Below are 24,637 nucleotides of genomic sequence, written 5' to 3'. Positions count from 1 at the left end.
ACCCAAGTAACAATTTAACTTGCATAAGGTTCAATGCAAACTATTTTTTGACTTGTTAAAGAAGAAGGACAAGTCTTATGCAAATCATTTTGGTGCACATTACCGAATTTCCCCAAGACCTTCCTCCACAGGCAATCCACAAGCTAATAGCTTGTGACAAACAGCGTAAAACGACCTTGTGCAGGCCTTTTTACAAAACAACGAAACATTTAAGCGAGGCTATAGCTTCGCTAAGGAAACTTTTGCATAGGATGTTATAATAAGGCCTTATAGAGATTGTTATAAGATGTTGAATTTATGAATAAAAAAAAAATTTATTGAATTTAATTCTTTTTTTCTTTTAATTTTTTCAATTTTTTTTTCTTCTTTTCAACCATTGCAATGCATTTTCTATTTTTCTGAAATGGGAAGAATTTTATTTTAATTGAAAAAGAACTCATTTTTTAATTTCACAAATGGCCCGGCCAGGAATCGATCCCACGTACCAGCGCAGCACTCTACCAGTAGGACACGCTCGAACATTAAAGATGACTGGAAAAAAGGGAGCTACTTGATACCTCACATTGAAGTGCAATGTTTTTTTCGAATGTACTAGAAAAATTGCATACTTTTAAGAAAAAACATTGCATACTTAAAAGAAAAAAATATTGCATACCTAAAAGATAAAATCATTGTATATTTTTTTCTGGCTAGAGCAATTGTTTTGTGAAAAAGAGTTTACAAATTCTTTATTAGACCAAAAAATAAGCTTTCTGCATCATTTGTTTTTATTTTTCAGGCCGAAAAACTATACAAAAAATGCATTTGAAAGTTTTCACTTTTGTACTTTTTCACTTTTTGAGCCAATGTAGTTAAGGCTTTAAGCAGACCTCTCTTTTCTTTCCAAAATGGTTGACTTGCGTAATTAAGCCTTAAACGAAACCTATGCAAACTGCAGGTTTTAGCGTGAACAGCGTACTAGGCCTTAACGAAAAAGGAGCGATATTAAATTTCTTCGTATGGAATTCCATACGATTGAAAATAAAATCAAATTACAATCAAACAGTTCTCTTTTTTTTTTTGTTTTTCTAGATGGAAATGTCAGTTTTGACAGCAACAAAGGTTTTTTTTTTTCGTTTTCTCTTCCTTCATCGGACATTCGTAATTCGTTGTGGTGGTGTAGTCGAATTGAAAACCTTGCAATAATTTTTTATATATTATATTTTATTATTTGTTTGTGAATTTATTTTAAACTAAAAAAGAAAAAAAAAATTAACAAAAAAACAAAACACACACAAAAACATTACATTTCTTTTTAATAAAACACACAAATCTCTACCATTTTGAGAAAACAAACAAAAAGAAATCATTAAACGGAATCTGCACAGATTTTTTTTTTTTGCTTCTCCAAACTGCTTAGTCCTCAAATTTGTTGCATTTTTCTTTCGTTCGTTTTATATTTGTTGCCTTTACCAGAATCCACTCAATTATACACTTTATTTTAAAATTATAAAACAATAATAAACAAATTTTGACAAATAAACAATGAAATAAAGTTTTTTTTTTTTAATTATTTAAATTATGTGAGTTAGGAAAGTTAATTAATTATAATATTGTGCCATTAACTTGCCAAACAAGAAACTGTGTGCGAAATATTATAGATAGCAGATAGCAGCAACACACACAATTAAAAACAAAAAATGGGATATGACCTACATAGATTCCAAGGCGAAGTCGACGAAGAGCTAACATGTCCCATTTGTTCTGGAGTCTTGGAAGAACCTTTGCAGGTGAATTATTCGAATGTTTTCTTTTCTTGAAAAGTTGATTTAATGTATTTTATTGAATGATTGAACAGGCTGCTATGTGCGAACATGCTTTTTGCAGGGTTTGCATCAACGAGTGGCTATCGAGACAGCCATCATGTCCAGTGGATCGTAACGCTCTCACCACAGCCAATCTGCGGGCTGTACCACGCATTTTGAGGAATCTCTTGTCGCGGTATTTATTTCTTTTTAGATTCTTTATTATTTCGTGACCTTACTTTATTTTAAAATAATTTGATCTTCTTCGTAGGTTAATAGGTCTGATTTGAATATCATAGTTTATCTACTTCTTTGTCGACGTTTCAATTGTGGTTACAATCTTCTTTAGGATTTTAAGAAAAAATATTTCTAAAAATTGCTATTACATATACAGGGTGTCCCAAAAGTAATGGATCAAACGAAATATGCTGATGGGCCAACTTAATGGCTCTCAGAATTTGGTAACTTGTTCATACCAAATCCTTAAGGTTTTTCGAATTAATGCAATTCTTAAGAAATTTCGAAAAATCCCAAATTTCCAACAGTATTTTGCTTTCTCCGCTCGTAATTGATTTTTGTTTTTTTTACAATTTTTTCACTAAAGCATTGCCAAATAGCGTAAGGGGCACAATGGTTGGCACCTCCGATTTTTGTACCAATTACACTGGTCAACAAAATTTAACTGTTTTTTTTTGTTATAGAAGCCGAAGTATACTTTTCTATAGGTTTTTGGTGTGCTGAGTTTGAATCCGAAGTCAAAAAAATTCTATCACATCAAGTTTTTGAGATAATCCCGTTAGAAAATCGAAATAGCCGCTTTTTACCAGTTTTCGAGATTGATTCTTAGCATTTACTTATTTGTTTTAAATACATTTGTAACGGTTTCTAGAAAAAACTAAATTTTATCTCTCTAAATCTGTTTAAGTCTCTTAAATATCTCTTTTCTTCTTCGAGAAATCTTAAGTTGAAATCAAAGTGTTTGGTATATCTCATGTTTATTTGCTTTTAATAGCAAATCTCGAAAAGTTCTTTGCCAATCGCTTTCAAATTTTGACAACGTTTTATTTACATACCTGTTAGTTTTTATATTGTTTTTAACAAGAAAAAAGTTATATTTTTCTCACTAGTAATTATTTAGTATAACACTCTGACACGGTCACGCTTTGATGTATCTCACCGCGATTCACCACTTTCGCCATAATAAAAACCTGCGAGATTCTAAATGGAACGTTGTGTGAAAATTTGAAAGCGATTGGCATAGAACTTTTCGAGATTTGCTATTAAAAGCAAATAAACATGAGATATACCAAATACGTTGATTCCAACTTAAGATTTCTCGAAGAAGAAAAGAGATATTAAAAAGATTTTAACAGATTTAAAGAGACAAAACTTAGCTCTTTTAGAAACTGTTACAAGTTTATTTAAAACAAATAACCAAACGCTAAGAAATAATCTCGAAAACTGTTAAAAAGCGGCATTTTCGATTTTCTAACAAGATTATCTTAAAAACTGGATGTGATAGAATTTTTCTGACTTCGGATTCGAGCTCAGCACCTAAAAAACCTATTGGAAAGTATATCTTGGTGTCTGTAACAAAAACCTTGTTGACCAGTGTTATTGGCACCCTTCATGCAATAAGGCATTTCACAAAAACTACTATACCCAGGAACAAAAATCATGTTTTTTTTTCATAAACTGTAACAATTCTCTATAAGTCTGCATTTTTATTTAGGTTTATTTCATTATCAGTTCTAAGTTCATGAAAAAATATAAAGTCATAAATTTTCATGGAGGAAATTCTGCTTTACAACACCTACGGAGTTAGTGAGCTCTCCTAGACCTACTTTAAGTACCCAAAGGTACTTGACTGATATCCTCGAACAGCATGCGGTTCCAATCACCCCGAGATTTGGTCCACAGTTCAGTCTGATGCACGATAATGCATGCTAGAGTGGTTTGAGAATATCTTCAAGATTAAAATATGCCACCTTTGAAATGATCACACAGATATCCGGATTTAAATTCAATAGAACATGTCTAGGAAATGTTGAAAAAAATGCATTTGCGGCCGAAATCCACCTCCAAGCATTCTTGATCAACAGAAAACTGCAACGAAAGAAAAGTTACAATAAAACCTTCAAAAGTTAATTCTTGGAATGAATAGACGACTCCAAATTATCATACGCGCTAGAGGAGACAATGCCAAGTATTGAATAAAATTATTGGAAAGAACAGTCACGCGCTTCCATTTAAAAAAATTTTTTTTTCTTAAAAAACAAAAATTATTTTAATATCAGTTTTCAGACCTTGAATTGCTAAATTTGGTTCATCTTTTTTTTGGTTGATGATACTGTTGCAGTTTAGCATTTTTCTGACTTGCTAAACAATAAGCAAACATAAAAAAATACAACAAATAATTTTAAAGCCATTTTATATAAGATGCAGGGGTATAACTAAAGAAGAAAAAGTGTGCGTTAATTTTGAGCAGGAGTTTATATAAAATTGAGTTCTCGGAAACGGCTCTAACGATTTCGATGAAATTTTTATAGTTCGTTCCTCTAAGCGAGTAAAATGTTTTGGAAGTACTTTTGCAAAAATCCACTCACTTCCACGCCCACTTTTTCACATATAAGTTTTTTCGGTAACAACTTTTAAAATTTTGGTGAAATTTTTAGGATATGATTCTCTAGGCGAGTAAAATATGTTGGATGTACCCTCAGAAAAATCCACCCACTAACAGATCCACATTTCCCATATATAAGATGTTTTCGGTAACGGCTTTAAAAATTTCGATGAACATTTGAGAGTTTCTTTCCCAAGGCGAAACCAAAATTTCAGAAGTATTTTCTCGTACCTACTCCTACATATATTATTTTTTTTCGGCAGAAACACATTCAGTGAATTCAATAAAATTAGAGGATTTGTTTTGAAAATCCGCGAATTTGTTTTTTTTTACCTAAACAGACATCTTTCTTTAGACATTTTTGATCACGTATTGAAACTTTTAAGTTATTTTTTTAATTGGTAGTATGAATACATTGAACAACACGTTTTTGTATCATTCGAATTGACTTAATTTGTTCTTCTTCGTACATAAAGATAGAAAAGAAGATCATACATTCACTCCTTTTACGTATGTCGTTTGTACTGGTACGTTGGACGAAAACGACTTGATCTAAGAGCCCAAATTTAAAAACTGGAATTTTGGTTTCCAGAGAAAGTCGTTTTTGTGTCAAATATGACAACTGTTATAGTGTTAATTATTTTTTTACGTGCTCTTTACGCAGACACTAAATCTTAATGAAAATAGTTCTTTTAAAATAGCCTTTATCTGCTGTTTTATTAATCGAATTGTCAAGCAAGGCTGATGTTTCTAAACTTAGTATAAGAAATAGTTACAGAGAATAAGTTTATGTAATCAAAACTTAAAAAAAAAAAACCATAATAAACTGGAAATGTCGCCCTGTGTAACCCACGTAACCTTAAAATGCCACGAAAACAAATCAATGGTTTATACTTTTTTACTGAATCCGATCCGAGCAAAGCTCGGTCATCCAGGTACTAATATTAAAATACTCAAATATTAAAACGATTTGTATTTATTTTATTAAAGCACCACAACTCAACAAAACGATAAAACAAACAATCGATTTCAATCTTCATGGCCAATTGGCAATGGCAGAGATAAAGTTCTCGGAGAGATGATTTTCTTCTTTAAACTCGTAAAATAAATAGTTGAAATCAAAAAATATGTCCATAACTCCAATTTTATAATGTTTTTGAATAGAAAATATTATTAAATTGGACAAGAAAAAAATATTTTCCCCCTCAAGATGTTGTTTCTTTATCAATTTTTTGACATATACTAATAGGCGTAAAGTTGGATGCGCATGAAAAAAAAATGTTTTTTCATTTTTATCTGGCAATATTTTCAACCATGCATTATCGTTTTACTTAATCGCTCTTTGTCGTGACTGTCGTTGTTTTCCCTTTCGTTTCGTCAGAGTCAATTTGTGGAATATTTAACTCCAAAACCAATATTTGGTCAAAAGTCTACCTAAATATGCGTTTTTAGATGAGCAAAAAAATGCAAATGTTTTTATTGCTTGCATTTTTTTGCATTTTTGTATTGTTTATCGAAAAACATATTTTAGCAAATTCACAAAATATTACATACAGTATGTAATATTTTGTGAATTTGCTAAAATATGTTTTTCGATAAACAATACTTCGATGTTTCAATATACCTTCGAAGTCCATGTTTGTCAAACTGGAATTTTGTGTAGACATTTTTTTGTAATAGCATCCCGATTTGTTTCGAGGGATATCAAATCTATTAGACCGTGTCGGTGGAGAAATATGAGAAAAACTTAAAGGTGTATGAAGTTTTTTTTTATTTCGGGCTGTAAATCAGCTTTCCCCCTAAACGCAACTTCATTTCTCCATTGAAGCGACCAGCTGATGTTATAATTGAAAAGCTTGAACCTTCTTCTGCAGGCAGCGATGTTGTTGTTACTGTTGCACATGCATATTTTCTTATGTGTGCAATACTAACCAGCTTCATTAGCCACCAGTTGATGGCATAGTTGAAGGTCCTGAAGCTTCTTTAGAAGTTAACGGCGACGGAGTCCTTTTTCCGCTCAAACGGAGTTGCCACATATGGCTGTTGCTCTTGTTGCGTTCCTGCTGATAAAGTAAGCTCGATTATAGCTTCATCGTTTGTCACTTTGTTTTGCAACACCTCTTGCGGTAATCCCTCAGTCAAATCAAGCTGAGGTTGTTCACATTTGGCGCGTCCCACCTAACCCAATTTTCACAAAAATTTAGTGTTTCACAAATCAAATAAAAAACAATATAAGAAAATATTATTCCCCATTCATTATTAACCAAAAAACTTCCCGTGTTGATTAAACTATTCGAAAATATTTTTTTTTTTTTATTTAATTTGACCCAATTTTCAAATTAAAATACACCTGTTGGCATCAAATTCTTGATAGAATTGACTATATCTATAGAACTATTCTACCCATAGGCTTCAAACCGTTTCTGTTGTAGAGGTAAATTCAACCTGCATAAAACTTCTTTGGAGAAGACAATTGGATTTAAACGAAGACCGTCTTTAGACGGTCTTAGGGGTTAAAGGGTTAATCAAAATATTTTTTATTCCATACGCCATTTCCCTGCAAATTAACTAACAGTTTCAAGTATTATAAAATATCCATTTTCAACTTTTATTTGAGAGCAAAACCGGGGCAAAATTTTTTATGGTGTGACGATGGTTTATTATTTTAAAAACTTGTCCTGTTATTGCAGTTTTCAAAAAAGTATAAAAACTTCCAATGTTTAAGTTAGATCGAAAAATATTACAATTTGAATTCAACAAAACAGGGTTTTTCAGAGCAAAAACACAAACAAATATAAAAAATGTTCAAAGAGAAGTAAACAAACAACAGTTCAAGTAAATGTGTTGATTTTTTTTTTGTTTTTTGCTCTAATGATGAATTAATCATTTTTAGAAAATTAACCTATAAAATTTGAAAAAAAAAAAAATGTAACAGCAATTTTTACAAATATTTTTCTTCGAGTCCTAAAGAAAAATGTAACCGCAATCGAAACGTCGACAGAGAAATAGATAAACTATTATATTCAAATCAGACCTATAGCCTACAAAGATGATCAAATTATTTCTTTTTAGTTTTAAATTGTCATTAGTGACTCGGGTATTCCAATTGGATTTAATATTCTTTCATCTTTGATTTAGACTTTCCATAACGTGTGATAATGCAGCTTATGGCTGTAATCTTGTTCTTAAATTGGATGCATTGAATTCGCATTTGGAAGAATGCGAACATAATCCCAAGAGACCGTTGCCTTGTGAGAAGGGCTGCGGTTTTGTTATACCCAAGGATGAATTGAAGGATCACAATTGTGTGCGAGAATTGCGCACTCTAATTCACACCCAACAACAGAAATTGACGGAATTCAAAACCGACATCACTGACCAGAATTTGACTATTAATGAATTGAAAAGAGAATTGCAACTGTTTAAGGATTTTATGAGAGCTATGAGAGTTTCGAATCCAGCAATGCGAGCCATTGCCGATCAAATGGAACGCGATGAAGTTATACGTTGGAGTATTACTCTGGCTAGGGCCAGAGTAACTCGTTGGGGTGGAATGATATCCACACCTGATGATGCCTTGCAGGTTTGTTAAAATTTTATTTATTGAAACTTTTTATTTTTAACTAAAGAAAAAAAAAACACATTAAATGTAGATGAATGTCATCAAATCAAGTTAGTCTAGGTCATAAGGTATAAACGTTCTTTGTTATTATTTACTTGCTTTGTAGGACAAGTATTGTTTTCGTGTAAAAAAAAAATCAATAACAACATTACGATAACGGAGAAAACCGAAAAAGTGGGTCCCGTCATTCCGTCCGTCCGTCTGTGTGTCCATCTGTACACATTTCCACCGGGGGACGAATTTTCTTCAAATTTGGTACAGACGATTTTTTATAGAATTCTGAAAGTAGTTTCTTTTTTTTACTTCTCCCATACAATTTTTTAAGTGATTACAATGTACTCGAAAACAACTCTAACGATTTTGATTAAACTTTTCACACGTAATATTAATTAAAGGACAGAAGAGATCAGAGCAGCACAAGTTTGTAAATACTGTCAGAACAAGAAAGAACAGAAAAGTTCAACTTCGTATTTAACAAGATTGACAGTTGTCTATATCAGTTGGAAAATTTTTAATTCAAAATAATTTCTTTAAATGATTTTTTACTAAAATAAATGATTTACTAGCACTTTTAATACTCCCGTAATGTTTTTTTTTTTTTATTAATCAAAAACTCTTAAGAAATTCGCAAAGCACCAGGTTTAGATCGTATTCCGGGGGAATTCTAAAAGTTCGGCTATGTAGATCTCATAAAAACAGTAACAAACTTAAGCAATGACATCCTTGAGAAGGGTAATGTGCCTCGAGATTTCAAAAAAGCTTTGATATTCCCAATTTACAAAAAGAGCTCCAAATCCGATCCAAACAACTATAGGGCAATATCCTTTTTAAATGTATCGTACAAAATTTTTACGACTATTTTACAACGGCGTCTTACAGCTTGGATGAACCACAACAATTTGCTCAAAGAGTGCCAAGCGGGATTTAGAGCGGGATACTCAACTGTCGACCACATTTTTGTACTTCGCAATGTGGCAGATACTTTTGCAGCGCAGGGAAAGAAATTATACGCGTTCTTCGTGGATTTCAAGGCTGCATTCGACACAGTCGATAGAAGATCGTTGATGTACAAATTGTACTGTAAGGGAATGTCTCACAAATTTGGAAGAGTCATAGAAAATCTACTTGAAGAAACATGGGCTGCGGTCTGGGATGGTGAAGTAGCATCAGATTGGTTTGAAACGAAAATCGGAGTAAGGCAAGGTTGTACTCTGAGTCCTTTGCTGTTAGCACTATTTATCGACGATGTTACGGACATTCTGCCTGGTGGAATTGAGGTCAGTGGTACTACTATCAAAGCACTTCTGTTTGCAGATGATATAGTGATTCTAGCTCATGCACCGGGTACGCTCCAACTGATGATCAATCGATTATGCGAATACTGTGCCAAATGGAACCTAGTGGTCAACCAAGAAAAGTCGAAGATCATGATCTTCAATAGAGGGAGAGGCAGGCTACGACCAAATGAGAAGTGGCACTACAACAACGAAAGACTTGAAGTTGTCAGCGAATACAAGTACCTTAGTGTGATATTCACCTGCAATTTAAAAATGGAAAAGCACTTGAAAGATAAGCTTGCAAAGGCAAAAACTGCAATAAACTCCACTTGGAAGATGTGTTTCTCCAACAAATACCTAAACCATAGCACAAAATTTAAAGTTTTTGAATCACTTGCAGAATCAATAATGCTTTACGCAGCGCAAGTATGGGGAGGACAGCAATATGATGAAGTTGAAAAACTTTTACGCTTCTACTTAAAACGCATGTTCAGGCTACCATCGAACACACCAAACTATGCGTTGATCTTGGAAACTGGATTATCAGCGTTATTCATAAAAACACTAAAGTTACAGTCTGATTACATTATAAAGGTCTTAAACATGGATGAAGATCGACTTCCGAAGAAGATCATGATGATAACAGTTAGCAGAAAAGTTGGATGGTACGATGAGTGGCTGGATCATGCACGTTTGTGTAATCTCGATCTAAACCTAGACCAAGAGCCTCACAATAACTGGAAACAAAGACTCTACGAGATCATTTCCACCACAGATATAAACTGCAGGAATGAGTATGAAAGTGAAGCAAGAGGATCCCTCTACAGATCGGTGTACAGTAGACTCAACTATAACCTTCGACATGCAAACTACTTCCGAGACGAACTAGGCGTAGAATCCATCTCAATGATGCTTAGGCTTAGGGTAGAACATCTTCCTCTCAATTATAGACCACACAGAGATGACCTTCCAATATTGTGGAATATATGTAACACAGCGGAAAGAGAAGACATATTTCATTTTATGGTTCTGAATATATTGAACGAATTAACTGAAAAGCTATTACTTTTTTGTAAAACAGCTCTAAGTTATAGAGATAGAATTTTAAATGCTAGCTTCTAATATTTCAAGTTAATTATTAGTGATTAATTTTATTTTTCTTTAAAAATATTTCTTATTTAAATTTAAAAAATTGTTTGTTAATTTCATAAACAGTTCCAATCGGCAGACGGCATAGCCACGCCATAAAGATTTTGTAAATGTAAATTGTTATATACTTATGTTGTTAATAAATAAAATCATTTTAATCTTAAAAAAAAAATCTTACTTTCATTGGATTTGGGTTAGAATCTGCAAACTATTTCCACTGTTCTTCACAAATTGAATACGAAATTTTTGGACAATTATAACAAAAGACCCGCTTTAATTAAAGAATAGTTATCTCTGCAAACATCTATCCTCAACTAATTCTTTATTCCCTCTATTGTAGTTGGGTTATTGAAAATGCCACTGGATTCCATAGATGCTATTTCGCTGATATAAGAGCATTTTCTTTAGGCTTGAGGACGTTGTCTTGGTGAAATCGCCATTAGAGCAGCTTATTTTGACCAGAACATGACAGCATAACATTTTGCATTATATACCGTCAAAAACCCTTTATCAATTTGTCAACTATCGACTCCTCTTAGAATTTAACTGCACCAATTCATATTTTTGGATTTGTGAATTTCAGATTGTAGACCTTGCATTTTTGATAACGTACATAGTTTTTAACTCAATTTCATGTTAATTTATTTAACAATGTCGACTAGCTTTCGGCATTGCTGCGGTGGAATCTGTTGCCACGCCTTTTGAACTGTCTCCCATAATGTTACTAATATTGTGTATGGTCTCTCTCATACGACACCGGGTAGTCTCCAGTCGTGGAAATACAGGGATGTGCACAGTTGGACACTTTAAAGATGTTAAAAATGTCGCTAGATCACTTCAGTGTTTGTGGTTTTGATCTAATTTAGTCCCTTTTACCAAAAGTAGGGAGGGGCTGCTGGAATATTCTAAACCGTGTCTTTTTATACATTTGATAAAAAATAATCTAAAAATTGTGTTAACTATGAAATTTTTTTTTTATTAGATGATGATAAAACGAGCATTATCTGAATCAGGTTGTCCTCCACACATTTTGGACAATTTAATGGAAAACTGCCATGAACGACGATGGCCTCGAGGTCTAAGTTCTTTGGAGACTAGACAGAATAATAGAAGAATATATGACAATTACATTTGCCGAAGGATTCCAGGTAAAATATTTTTATTTTAGTTTATAATAAATGATTAATTTTTTTTTTCTTTTTAGGCAAGCAAGCAGTATTAGTTCTTAGCTGCGATAACGCTCACATGTCAGAAGACGTCATGGTTGATCCTGGCTTGGTTATGATTTTTGCTCATGGAATAGAATAAGATCCATCGTTTATGACAAACATTTGTGCTCTAATTATTATTTTCAATGTTTTTTTTTTTTTTTTTTAATTTAATGTCAACTTAAGGGATATTTAAGTTTTAACGCTATTTGTAGTATACGATCTCAAAAAAAAAAAAAGAAAAAAAAATAAGAACCTTTAAATTGAAAAAAAGATATGTGTTTTCATGTGACATGTTACTATGCAGTTTTGTTCAGAACTTAGGATTGTTCTAGTTGGAGCAACATACAAAATGATAGTGTAACAAATAAATGTTCTAAAAGCAGTCAAAAGTAGCTTCAACTTCAATAGATCCATTCAGTTTGAACGTCTTACGTTGACTCTTTCAGGAACCAGTCAATCACCAGAACTGGGCAAGTTAATTCTTAAAATAAATTTGAAGCTAATTAATAAAATAAGCCAGTGGCTTCTAAATTTTTCATCCCGCGGAGCATCTACAGGGTTACAAGTTTAGTATTTTGTCGCAATGCTGTATCGAAAAAAAAAAAACAGTCGAAATACGTCTCTAATACCACACCGGCTCCTTTGATGTCGAAAAAGGTTTTAGACAAGTTGACGCGTTGTCATGCGACTTCTTTAACATCATCCTTGAAAGAATAATACAGAACCTTAACGGCAACATCAGAGGAACAATCTTTCAAAAGTCCGTCCAACTGCATGGATATACCGACGATATTGACACCATCAGAAGAACACAGCGTGATATCAATGGCGCAATGGAAAAACGGAACCATGGACCGCCATGACTTCGAGGTTTTAGAGGCCTTCATCTACCTAGGGTCTGGTTTTAAAACAATCAAAACAGCGCTTAAATCAAGTCGAGAATTATTACTCTTGCCAAAAAATTCGTTGGATTGTTTCGGCCGATTTGTGGTTCCATTGATGGTAATTGGAAAAGGAGATACAATAATGAACTATACTGGTTGTACACAGACACAAGCTTTGCCAAATAAGAAAACGTCATGTCGAGGGCATGGACATGGACAACAATGACCTACCCGGATAGTTTTCATATATTTTCATTCATTTCACAAAGAATCGTTTTTTTTTTGGGATTTCTTCCTTGACATTAATTTTCAGTGCAGCAACCATTTTTTTTTTCTTTGAGAAAAAAAAGTACAGAACAATGTATATATGTATGAAGATTATTTTTATTTTTAAGCGGAGTGATTGAATATAATTCATATAAAAAGTTCAAGTGACCTTAGGTATGAAAGTGGGCTCGTCAGTTAGATGCTGTCATACCGTTACTAAGACGCAAAATTTTGGTCCATGAATGCAGACACTTATAAAAATAACAACCTAAATAAATTGTGAATTTTAATATTTTAGGGAAACATGGTTACATTCTTGCACCACTGAGGTGCGTTCTTTTTCTAACAATAGTTAACTATTGTTAACTATCGTGAACTTTTGTCGTTCCTAAACTACAAAATAGTTACGATTTGTAACTATTTGACAGATGAACATCGTTCCTAAACTCGTTTTGAAGTGTCAAATAGTTACAAATCGTAACTATTTCCAACTCACCTCCATGGTATGAGTTGAACATTCATGAGATTGTTGATGTGTCAAAGTGTATGTTTTGTTTACAAAACAAACTTAAAGGTTTTTTTTTTCTTTTGGAAATAAGCGGAAAAAATGAAAATAAAAAGAGAGTTTTGTAATTTTTTGATGAAAGATAATTTATTGTGAATAAAAAACATTTTTTTTTTTATAATAATGGAAATAAAAGTATTCTCAAAAGAAATTTAGCTGGTGGTTTGACAGTCTAACAATCTCTAACAATAAATCGTTCCTAAATTATTTGTAAAAAATCCAACGATTTCTAACTATGGCACTTCAACAATAATATTTGACATAACAACGATCGTTGACTATTGTTAGAAAAAGAACGCACCTCTGTCATACCTGGGCGAAACGCATATGGAGTTGAGGTCACTTGAACTTTTTAATTGAACAAAACTGAAGTAAAAATTATGTCATCAATAGGTGTGTTTTTTATTACCACCGGTCTTAACTGGACAAAAAAAACGCCTCGGGGCTTAACCTGAAATATTGGCAGCACTGTATATTGAATGTTCCGAAAACAGCAGACACAACAAAAATTTAGAGTTGTCATATTTTTCGCTTTCGTCATTTTCTTGTATTTTTCATGTATGTTTTACAAAGAGATACAAAAATGTATGCTAGCAAAACTATTTTAATACATTTTGTCCTTCCAAACGTGAGTTTTCACGTTTTTAAACAAATTCTAAACAATTTATGAAAAAATTAGTTTGGTAGCACAGATTTAAAACTCTTCAAAAAGTTAAGCCCAGAGAAATCTCCGGGCTAAACAACTTAGCCCACGGGGCTAAAGTGTTGTTGTATTTAACATGTAAATTGCTTAGCCCCGACTGCGTTTTTTTTGTGCAGTTAAGGCCGGTGGTAATAAAAAACACACCTGATGTTAATGAAAATTTTTGTGCAGAAACGTTTTAGTAATTCTAATGTTAAAAAAAAATATTTTTTTTAATTTAAAAAAAAAAGTTCAAATTTTTTTTATCATTTTTACCAAGCAACTTTTAGAATAAGTGCAAGTTCGTGCGACCCAGTCGTGTATTTTATTTATATTTGAGAGGAAATACTTAAAAAATAATAAGATATATGTATATAGAAATCAGGTGCGATTATGTTTAACGCGTTGTCCAACAAGCAATTTTTTATTATGTGTACGAGGGTATAAACTTGTCTATCAACTCGTTCAGCAACTACATCGAGAATGCAGTTTCAACTAGGTGTACGAGAGTATCCAACAATTGATGGAGTTGATTAACTAGGTGTACGGGTTCCTCAACGCGTTTTATTCAATTTTATATCTGGTTTTGTTGCTCATCGTGAGTTTGAGCACTACTGTACGAGGTTATAAATTTGTTTATCCAATTGCAGAGATCAGAAATAAATCTCAACCTTTTGAAAGGTTCCTTAATAACTCTTATTTGTCGCCATTTTCAATAAAGGTCATAAAATAACCTTTATTATTAAAAAAGAAAAATTTCGGTCAAGTTCTGAGAGAAAACTTTATTTTGTATTTTTTTATGTTTCGGTCAACCAGTGAGATTTATCGCTGAGAGAAAAGAATAAATCTCATCTGCAAATGTATCAATTCCTAGAGACATGGGAGTGGTGCCATATGAAAGCTTATATTCTCAGCTACCCGATAGTGGTGTAATCGGGTTTTTGGATTTTTTTCAAAATTCCGAGAAAATCGCGTTTGAAAGTTGAGGTAAAATTTTTTTTCGAAAAATCCCCGAATCTTTGAACGCTCCTGGAAGGTAAACCGCTTGAGGAATGGTGCCAAATGATAGCTTGTGTCATGGGCCTACGCTTTGCACATTGTCAGATTTTTAAAAAATCATCTTCCATGTTAAACCGCCACATCATGTCTATTTTTTCAGAATCGGGCTTAACTTTTTTTGACCTTTAAGTTCTCCCGGTTTGAGAACGAGTGCACCTACAGGGAAGGGAGTTGTACCCAAATGTAGGTTACAGTCCCCGCTACCTTTTGCCATCAAATCAATTTTTTTTCAAAACTCGAGATATAGCCGTTTGAAGTTGGGCGGGCGAAAACGCTTCTGGAAGCTGAACGCTTTGACCTAGATATTAGAACATCGGTCTCCTGAAATATTGCATTGGTTGTGCTTGTCGTCCCAGCGACTCAAAATACAGTGCAAAACACATTTTCGTCCTTAGATTTTACTTTAAACGAAAAGAGATATAATCTTAGGTCTAAAGAACTTTGAGAGTCTATTTAGTTCATACATTATTTAATATGTACATAAACTTAGAAAAAACATCTTTTCATATTTATTTTTGCAATATATAGACATTCTTGACATATTCGAAATTTTCCTTTGAATTGACCATTTTTGATTTTTTTTCAGCGAAAACGGTTAAAGGTTGACCTTTTCCATTTATTTTTTTGTAAAAATCTCAACCATTGAGAGATATTTAAAAAAATAAAAAGCAAATCTCAACCGATAACCTTTATTTTTGATTTTTAAAAATAAATCTCAAACCTTAACCGAAACTGTTTAAAGTAATGTGGTAACTCTCAGAGAGAAACCGATTGAAAATAAAGGTTGACTGTTATTTCTGGTCTCTGTTCAATTGACGAGTTGAATAAGAAGTTGGTTGAAGTAATTGCGCATACAGTGTATAACGAGCCGCACATAAGGCTAGCGCGAAGTAAAGAATTTCAATATTTTTTTTTATAAAAAAATAAATAAATGAAAGAATATCATTGTTTTTTATTATTTATTTAAACAAAAATTAATGTAGACAAACAAATTTATGGATTAAAAAAACAAAATAAAAACAAAACAAACAAAAAAACTCTCTTCAATGTATCGAAAAAAAAGATTACTCAATCAAATTATAATTTCATAGAAAAAATATAAGCATGATAATAATATTTTGCAGACGTACGGATATCATTGATATTTTTAGTTACAAGATCATACTCCCTGATATAGTCATTTCCGTAGACAAACAAAATTTTACTTCCAATAATTGTGACCATTTGACCAATCAATCCTTCTTTTTGTAAAACATCCACTTCACACCAGGTATCGTTGGTTAAATCATATCGTTTAATTGTAAGCTTCTCATAGCAAATCCATTCCTTGTATGAATCTAATTCTCCACCAATAATACAATACAAGAAATTATCGACCCCAGTGGTACGGAAATCTTCTTTAACATCATCTATGGGCAGTTTTTTTGAAGTCCATTGATTGGTGGAGACATTATAACATTGCAAAGAAGCGTGATGAAAATCGAAAATGTACAAAATACCGTTATGACCAACAATTCTTTGTCTTGCATTTGGTTTAATGAGTGGTTGCAAATCAGTCCACACTCGTGTAGAGAAATTGAAAATCTCCATCGAATTAATAAACTTTTTACGATCGCGGTCCTCATAGCCACCGAAGGCACATAAATGTCCATTTAAATTTGCCAACTGACTGTCCAGTCTAGCAACTCGCATTGGAGGCAACTCAGACCAATTTAAAGTTTTTAAGTCTAAACAACCAACGCTTTCCATTACTTTATTGTAGAACCCTCCAACTAAAAATAGTTTTTCATCAATTACAATTGGACTATATATCTTTTTTGGTTCTGGAAGTGGAAGTGATTTTTTATCCAAAGACCACTTCTTTGATATTTGATTGTACCTTCGTATCTCAGCTTCAAAATCAGGATTTAAATGAATCACAGCAAATTCATCTAAGTTTAAATTAATTTCAGTGCTTGTTTTAGTAACAAAAGTTATTTTGTTTTCTTCATCTGACCTAGATGCAGGCATCAAATGGTATTGAAGCCAAGAGTAAATCAATTCACCGTTTTCAAAGTTTATACAAACAGATTTTCTTTTTTCCATGATAAACTTTGGCGTAAGAAACTGATAGCGAACCAAAGAGAGCATATCGAACAAAAGATGTTGTCGCTCAGATTTTTCATATTCAATCCAAGCAACCAATCCGAGAAATACTTGCTCCTCCAAGTCTTTATAAGAATTGTTTTTAAATAAAATATCTCTGAGTTCAATTTCATTCAAAAGCAAAAACTCATTTCCTTCAGTTACTTCTTTAAAATGCGAATAAATAAAGTTAAATGATTTTTGTATGAGTTCAGATAAACTCAGTTCTTTTGCCAATCGCAGCCATTGCAAACAATTACCATTATTTAAATTTTTTTGCATAAAATCACAGCACCCATCAACAAGGTGTTTCATTTTAAGAAATACTGCACCTCTCAAAATAGTCTCAATCTTTTCAAGACTCAGTTCAATTGAACCCGAACACATGTAATTTATAATCAATTTAAAAGTCGAAGATTCGATTTCTTTAACATTTACTTCGTTGATCTTTGAAATCGTGGAGATGTTTTGAAATATTTCCAAAAAATACTCACTAAAAGCTGACAAGATCATTTTGTGAGCTCGAATTTTGATGGAATCTTGACCAGCCAAGAGAACAACATCGAAGAATTTCTCTTCTTCATAGAAAATCTTCAACTTTGCAGTAATACTTGTTGCATGTTGATTGTTTTCGAAAATTGTTGTTGTTTCCTTATCGGATGAAGATGAATTAGAATTTGAAGATTCCATTATTATATAGCTAAAGATGGATGAAGATAATCTTGAAGAATTCATTATTATATAGCTAAAGATGGAAAATTATTTTATTTTATTTATATTTATGACCAAAACTTTAAAAATGGAAAATATCTTACCAAATAAGTTATTCTGTTATGAATTCTGCTTATGAAAAATTAAATTTCTTTGGTGTTCTTTGTTTAAGGGGAAAACTTTAGACGCAGTAAAAAATAATCTACAAATCAAAGTGCATAAATCAGCAAGATAAAAACCAGACATATCTCTGATAAAAACAAACAACAATAGCGTAAGTGATACAATTATTGACACTGCAAAATTTCAATATAGTTATTGACACCCTCTGCGTAAAGAAGGTTTTATAGGAAAAAATCGCAACGATTTATATAAACCGTTTTTTTAATTTCTTCGCTCTTTCTTATTCTCTCACTCTTTGTTTTTAGTTGGGAGGTAGCTACTCAATTTTGTTTTTAATTTTGAAACTTAAAAATCACTGTTACGAGAGTGTGTTTTTTTGGTAAAAAAGTGTCTATTTCGTTACGGAGTCTTAACATGTAGGTAAGTCGATAATTATGTTATACTTAGTAAAAGTATGATCATAAAAGTTTATAATGTATGAAATTTAATGTCCTGGAGAAGGATTTAATGTATTTTTTATTGTTTTTCTCTTATTATATATTTAATAAAATGGGGTGTCAACTACTGTCTTAAGATTTTAACATTTTCTATAATTGACACCCCTGTGTCAATAACTGTCTTGTATTGGAGTACAAAAGTTGACACTGTGTCTATAGTTGTACTGATAAAGAGTGTCAATAATTAGATCACTCTTTTAAATGAATACTAAGCTAGAAAAATGCCTAAATGTACTAGGAAATACACCAAAACGGACCTCGAAAAACGCTCTTGATACAAAAGATGTCCAAAATGCTGCAGCCAAATTTTTTCATATTCCTCGAACTACTCAACTAACACAACAGCTTCTGACAATTGAAATCTCGCAGGTACCACTTTTGATACAGTTTGTATTGAGCTTGCTTCAGAATTTAATTGCTTATAGAAGTTCGAATTTGTTTAACAACTTGTAGAAGGTTGTTTGAATACTCCTAAAGAACCTTAACCGAAGAAAGCTTGTTTTTCGGATAAGCTTGGTTAGTCAAATTATAAACTATATTTCAAATCTAAAAGCTTCGATAGAGCTTCGGTTAAGCTTCGTTTAAGATTCTTTTAGACCTTATAAGTTCATTCTTATAAAGGGTCTAACTTGTATAACGTTGCCCTTTTCCATGCCCAACAACCTAACTAAAGTTTAACAAAAGCTGAAATGTATCTTCGGTAATACCTTTATCAAAGCTGAAATGTTATTTGGGAGAGGATGTACTTCATGCCGTCAAGGGTTTTCTTGAAGAAGACAAAAAGGAAAATCCTTTTGGGCCACAAAACAGGCGAACGGCTAGTTTAAGGCATTTTTGAGCCGACACCCTTCAAAGGGTGCCACGTAAAGGTTTAAGAAAATGACTTAAATCAGCCTCAACAAAAAAAAAATCGAAATTTGTATTTCCAGCTGTCCCCTTCAAGCAAGAAAACGGAGTTCAGAAAAGACAGTCCGCCCTCCGACCGAGAAAACCGGGGTTGCACTCACACACTTGCAACTTTTTGTGTATGAACACAAAGTCGAAGGAGAATCGTGGTGAAAAAGTGAGAAAAGGAAAATGAACGTAGGAAAGACAAAGACATCAAGACAAGGTATAATGCGTCATTTTGTTATTATTTGTCGTTTGTTGCAGTATCTCGTCGGTGGTCGGGTCGTGCGTCGTTAAACTAAATACATTGTTTTATTAATATGGAAAATTTTATTTCAAAAAAAGGTATTAATTGCTTAACGTGCTTCTGCGATTTTATAATTAATAATTTATCATTTTGTTGTTTTTCAAGGAGTTCAATAATGAGACGCTAGCTGAGAATTTTCATCCTAACCTAAACTTCCCACAACGCACAACAGCTATTCTTCAATGATGCAAATTCTCCAGCTGCTGTATCAACGAATACCTACAATAAAATAAAATTTTGTGTTAAAAAAAAAAACAATACAAAAATTTAAGAAAAAGAAAATAATTCGTGTTTTGTGTTGTTTGCAAATGCTTCCAAATGTCAAGCGCCATTTTTTTTTCCATTCCTCCAATGCCGGACGTCATTCATTCCGACTTCGGCTCCGTTTTCTCGGGATGGAGGTTTTCACCTCACCAATACATATGCAATCGACTTCGCGGTGATTATAATTTCCATACTAATTTGAGCCGCCTTCGGACCCGTTTCTGAGCCGAAGTCGGACTCAGCTCCGCCTGAGGCGGAGCGGATTCGGACCGAGGTCGGACCTGATAGTCGTGTAAATATTCCACTAAAAAGTTGAAAATAAAAAAAAAATAGTTCGAGACACTAGCGACAAATTTTAAACAGCGGCCAAAAGTCTAAGTATTGCCTGTTATGTACTTGTTTGTCAGTTCTCATTTGAAGAAATTGTTGTTTTTGTTTTCAATGCAAAAAATTTTCTAATGACCATTGTTTCCACTTATGCGCTGGCATCACGGTGCGAATAATCGAATCATAAAATTCGCACGACTAGCAATTCCGGAGACGGCAAAATTCAAATATAACACTTATATCACAGCTGGCTATCAGGTCTCTAGAACATCTCATTTTTAGTTATATATCCCACTTAACTCTGAGGGTTGTTGAAAATATTTAAAATTTTAAAAAATGCACTATTAGCGGTACAGTAACTCTGAAAATATAACTCCTAGAGAAAAATGATGTACTAGAGAAAGAAAGATAATTATATTTCCAATCTAAAAAGATTTCAAATTTTCTGTCCGAGCAGTCGTTCTCGAGATATTGAGACTAATGTGATTTTCAAACTAATGTGATACGCAAACTGAGATTTATACTCAGGATAAACCCCTCTTCAAAACTGCATCCAAACTTAGCTGACATCAAAACTTTTTTCGGATCCCCTGCATTTGACTCCTCAGTGACTGAATTATGTTGTGAGTTGTTATCTCCTCCATGGGAGATCACAGCTTTGAGAACTTTTGTGGCTGTCATAAGTTGTAACTGTGAGAGACAATAGAGTTGTTAAAGTATGAGATTGATGCATGTTCCCAAGCAGGAGCCCTACTTTGAAGGTAACTTTGTTCTACTTTCGCATCTGATCGAAAGTTAATTTCAATTGTAATTCCTACTCGAAATGCTTACCTTAAATCAGCAATAGTTAAGTACCAATATTAATCTTCCAAATAATAAAGAATTTTGACTGGAGCTGTATAATTTTCATTAGTTACAGAATAAAGGATATGACTTCGTCCTTTGCTTTATTTCGTTCGGGTCGGGGCTATATTTACACGACTAGCAGTCCATGTATAAATATGTCAATGGTATAACTATTAACCCATTCAGTGGATTTTAATGAACAAGGCTACGGAAATACCTGCATTATAATCTAAGAGTAAACTCTTACCCCAGTATTTATAAACGTTGTATAACTTTATACAACCTGCTTAAATTTGAAAAATGTGATAAAGGCACCTGTCAAACTTATACACAAGGGTAGATCGAGGGGCACGGTAGTGCCCAGCCAAGTTCTCTAGCAACTTTGGCACTACACCCTTATTTACAGGAAACAACTCAGGCCATTTTCGACCCACCTCTAACTTCCACACCAAAGATGATAGAATATTCAAACTCGCTACATTTGTTAAGCTGGCCGAACCCAAATTCCTCACAAAATTTCAGCTTTTTACGATGAGTAGTTTCTAAAATATAGGACTTCAAAAATCGCGAAAACCGTAACTGACTCACTGACTCACTGACAGATCATCAAAATTATGGAGAACTTTCCGCTATCGTAGAAACTTGAAATTTTACATGGTGATAGGACTTGTGGTGTATACAAAGGAAAAAATCGAAAATTTGAGATTTTCAGTTCAGGGGGCGTGGTAACCGCCCATTTTCGCCGAATTTTCATCAATTATTATAGAGCACTTTTGATTATCGTAGAATCTTGAAATTTGGTAGAATGGTAGAGCTGGTGGTTTATATAAAGGAAAAATTTTATATTTTAGAATTTTAGCCAGGGGGCGTGGTAACCGCCCATTTTAACTAAATTTTATCAAATTTTTTAGAGCACTTCTGATTATCGTAGAATCTTGAAACCTGGTAGAATGGTAAAGCAAGTAAGTTATACCAAATAAAAAATTTAAAATTTGAGAATTTTAGATAGGGGGTGTGGCAACCGCCCATTTCTTCTGAATTTTCATCAAATATTATAGAGCATTTCTAACTGTCGTAGAACCTTAAAATTTGGTAGAATGGTAGACCTGGAAGTTTAAACAAAAGAACAAATTTAAAATTTGAGAATTTTAGACAAGGGGCGTGGTAACCGCCCATTTTCTCTGAGTGTTCATCAATTATAGAGATTTTAAGTTCTACAGCAAAACCTTGTAAAAAGGAGTGAAATCACAACAAAAAATATTACTGTTAAACAAAAGAGCCAAGTTCTCCTATGTTGAAGTTATGCTGGCACAAAAAGTACTGAAACGTAAAAGTGTACAAAGTTCTAAAGCTTGGCTTTAAATTTGTATAAATAAAATGTTGATTGTTCTCTTGACAATTTTTCTTAATATTACCGATTTTTAAAGCTAATTGAAAAATTGCCAAGCAAACAATAAACATTTTATTTACAGTACCTTGCCATATTATTAGGCCCAAGCGAAAAAACTAGAAATTTTCATGTTGCTCAGTTTTTAAAGTTTTTGTCGAAATATCTTAATTTTTTTTGTCTCATTTACTTACACTACTTATTATGTAGATATGGATTGACTTAAAAAAAGTTGGAATAACATACTGTGAAGCTGTGCTCGTCTGGTCTTCTACGAAAGAAAAAACTGCCAAAAATCTAAGAACCTTACGTAATAAACAGACGAACAGAGCTTCACTATTTATGCAAGATGGGGCTTTTGTCATCAAGTTAAGAATGTCACGTTATTCCTCGATACACAAATTTAAGTGTTGGACCCGTATGGAAATATTCCGGTCATGAATTCCATAGAAAACCTCTTTTGGAGCTTATTCCCTTTTGCACGTTATTTTTTATCAAAATTTTTGAATTCTTTAACTTTTTTGAAGTCAATCCGTATCTACATGATAAGTGTAAGTAAATGAGACAAAAAAAATGTAAATATTTCGACAAAAAATTTAAAAATTCAGCAACATGAAGCAAAAAATTGTATTTTTTTCGCTTGGGCCTAATAATATGGCAAGGTACTGTATACAAATTTAAATCCAAGCTTTAGTACTTGGAACACTTTTACATTTCAGTACTTTTTGTGCCAGCATAACTTCAACATAGGAGAACTTGGCTCTTTTTTTTAACAGTAATGTTTTTTGTTGTGATTGTCTTAACAGAAAATAATGTGATCATTATTATTAATAAATAAAGTAGGTACATATATTTCCAACAATTTGAAAAAAGTTATACAGTGTATAAGTAGACAAAAATCAAATAAATATAACTGTTAGAATATAGTATTGAGAATAAGAATTCCATTTAAATAGAAATATATTTTTTTTACCTCTAAATGATGATGTTAAGTTTTTACTTTGATAAAAATTCAAACGAAAAATATTTGTATTTCTTACTCAACCGAACCCTTTTAAAACATATAAGAACCTCAATTTATATTCATCTTTAATACCTTACAAAATAAACCTTTCAATATCCCAAACCATATTCATTGATATTTCTGATTTGATTTTGTGGTTTCGTGTGGATTCGAATGTTATATCATTCTCTCAAAGACAACGATGGCAACTATAACTTCCGCTTCCTTGTTTGAATTAGAATATAATTGAAATTCCTATAAAAGTATACAAAATTGCAATCTCATTGTTGTATGTTTCTTACCTACATTTTTCATTCATGATTCATTTTGAATAAAAGAGTTTTTTTTTTAAGTCAAGGTGGTTACTGAAACGTCAGTAATAATAATGTCAAAGCTTCAAAGGAATTTCAATCAATAAAAAATTAATTGTCCAAACCATCAACAATAATGGCCATCCCTATCTTGTGTATCTTTTATAAATAACTATACTCTAGCTCAATAACACACTTATCTTAATCGTATAACTGTGTATGTGTGCGATAACCAAAATGTCTCTTCTATAAATTTATCTAATTGATTTAACAATTAAATTGTTTCTGAATGATAATGAGGGGCGCGTATTTCGAGCAAATTTCCTATATTATAGTTCTGTTTGTATTCAAATTCAAATTTAAACGCGTGTCACACGCACCAGAACACTCTTGTATATGGTTCGGTCTCGCATACCAACTAAAGGTATAACAATCTAATTTTGAAAGAGCATACTAATTTTTGAACACATGTACATAAATGCGGATGGATGATAATGCAAATTATGTTAATGGTGGCTTGTTAAAATATACATTTTTGTTTTGGACTTTTAGCCTGCTTAATGTGATTTTATTTGGTATCAGTTAAAAACTGATCCACATTGTATGCAAATTCTATAGTTTTAAACAAGTTACAGGTGGAATCAGCTTACGTATAAGCATAGCACAGGGTTTAAAGGTGATTATTCCATAAGGGGCCTATTATTTTTGACACTTATACCGGATGTT

General features: G+C 32.6%; 2 protein-coding genes across 2 annotated transcripts; one reads left to right on the top strand and one right to left on the bottom strand.

Moving 5' to 3' along the window:
- Positions 1 to 1,139: 1,139 nt before the first annotated feature.
- LOC129906117 (E3 ubiquitin-protein ligase NRDP1) lies at positions 1,140 to 11,839 on the top strand. The gene is made up of 5 exons (XM_055981756.1): positions 1,140 to 1,769; positions 1,838 to 1,980; positions 7,546 to 7,990; positions 11,438 to 11,603; positions 11,660 to 11,839. The coding sequence occupies exons 1-5, from the start codon at positions 1,680 to 1,682 to the stop codon at positions 11,761 to 11,763; spliced, it is 948 nt and encodes a 315-aa protein (XP_055837731.1). The 5' UTR covers positions 1,140 to 1,679; the 3' UTR covers positions 11,764 to 11,839.
- A 4,324-nt stretch (positions 11,840 to 16,163) lies between these two features.
- LOC129907027 (kelch-like protein 5) lies at positions 16,164 to 18,080 on the bottom strand. The gene is made up of 2 exons (XM_055983064.1): positions 18,063 to 18,080; positions 16,164 to 17,992 (listed from the first exon to the last, which is right to left on the bottom strand). Exon 2 carries the CDS (start codon positions 17,980 to 17,982, stop codon positions 16,201 to 16,203), a length of 1,782 nt encoding a protein of 593 aa, XP_055839039.1. The 5' UTR covers positions 17,983 to 17,992; positions 18,063 to 18,080; the 3' UTR covers positions 16,164 to 16,200.
- Positions 18,081 to 24,637: the final 6,557 nt, after the last annotated feature.

Source organism: Episyrphus balteatus, chromosome 1 (assembly GCF_945859705.1).
Source record: "Episyrphus balteatus chromosome 1, idEpiBalt1.1, whole genome shotgun sequence".
NCBI lineage: Eukaryota > Metazoa > Arthropoda > Insecta > Diptera > Syrphidae > Episyrphus > Episyrphus balteatus.
The sequence above is the reverse complement of the archived record's forward strand: the minus strand, read 5'-3'. Positions and strand labels throughout refer to the sequence as shown.

Excerpts from the sequence above, each read along its gene's own strand:
- LOC129906117 (XM_055981756.1), top strand. The coding sequence starts at position 1,680 with ATGGGATATGACCTACATAGATTCCAAGGCGAAGTCGACGAAGAGCTA. Across the intron at positions 1,770-1,837 it reads TCTTGGAAGAACCTTTGCAG|GCTGCTATGTGCGAACATGC; the intron begins GTGAATTATTCG and ends ATGATTGAACAG. Across the intron at positions 1,981-7,545 it reads TTGAGGAATCTCTTGTCGCG|ACTTTCCATAACGTGTGATA; the intron begins GTATTTATTTCT and ends TCTTTGATTTAG.
- LOC129907027 (XM_055983064.1), bottom strand. The coding sequence starts at position 17,982 with ATGAATTCTTCAAGATTATCTTCATCCATCTTTAGCTATATAATAATG.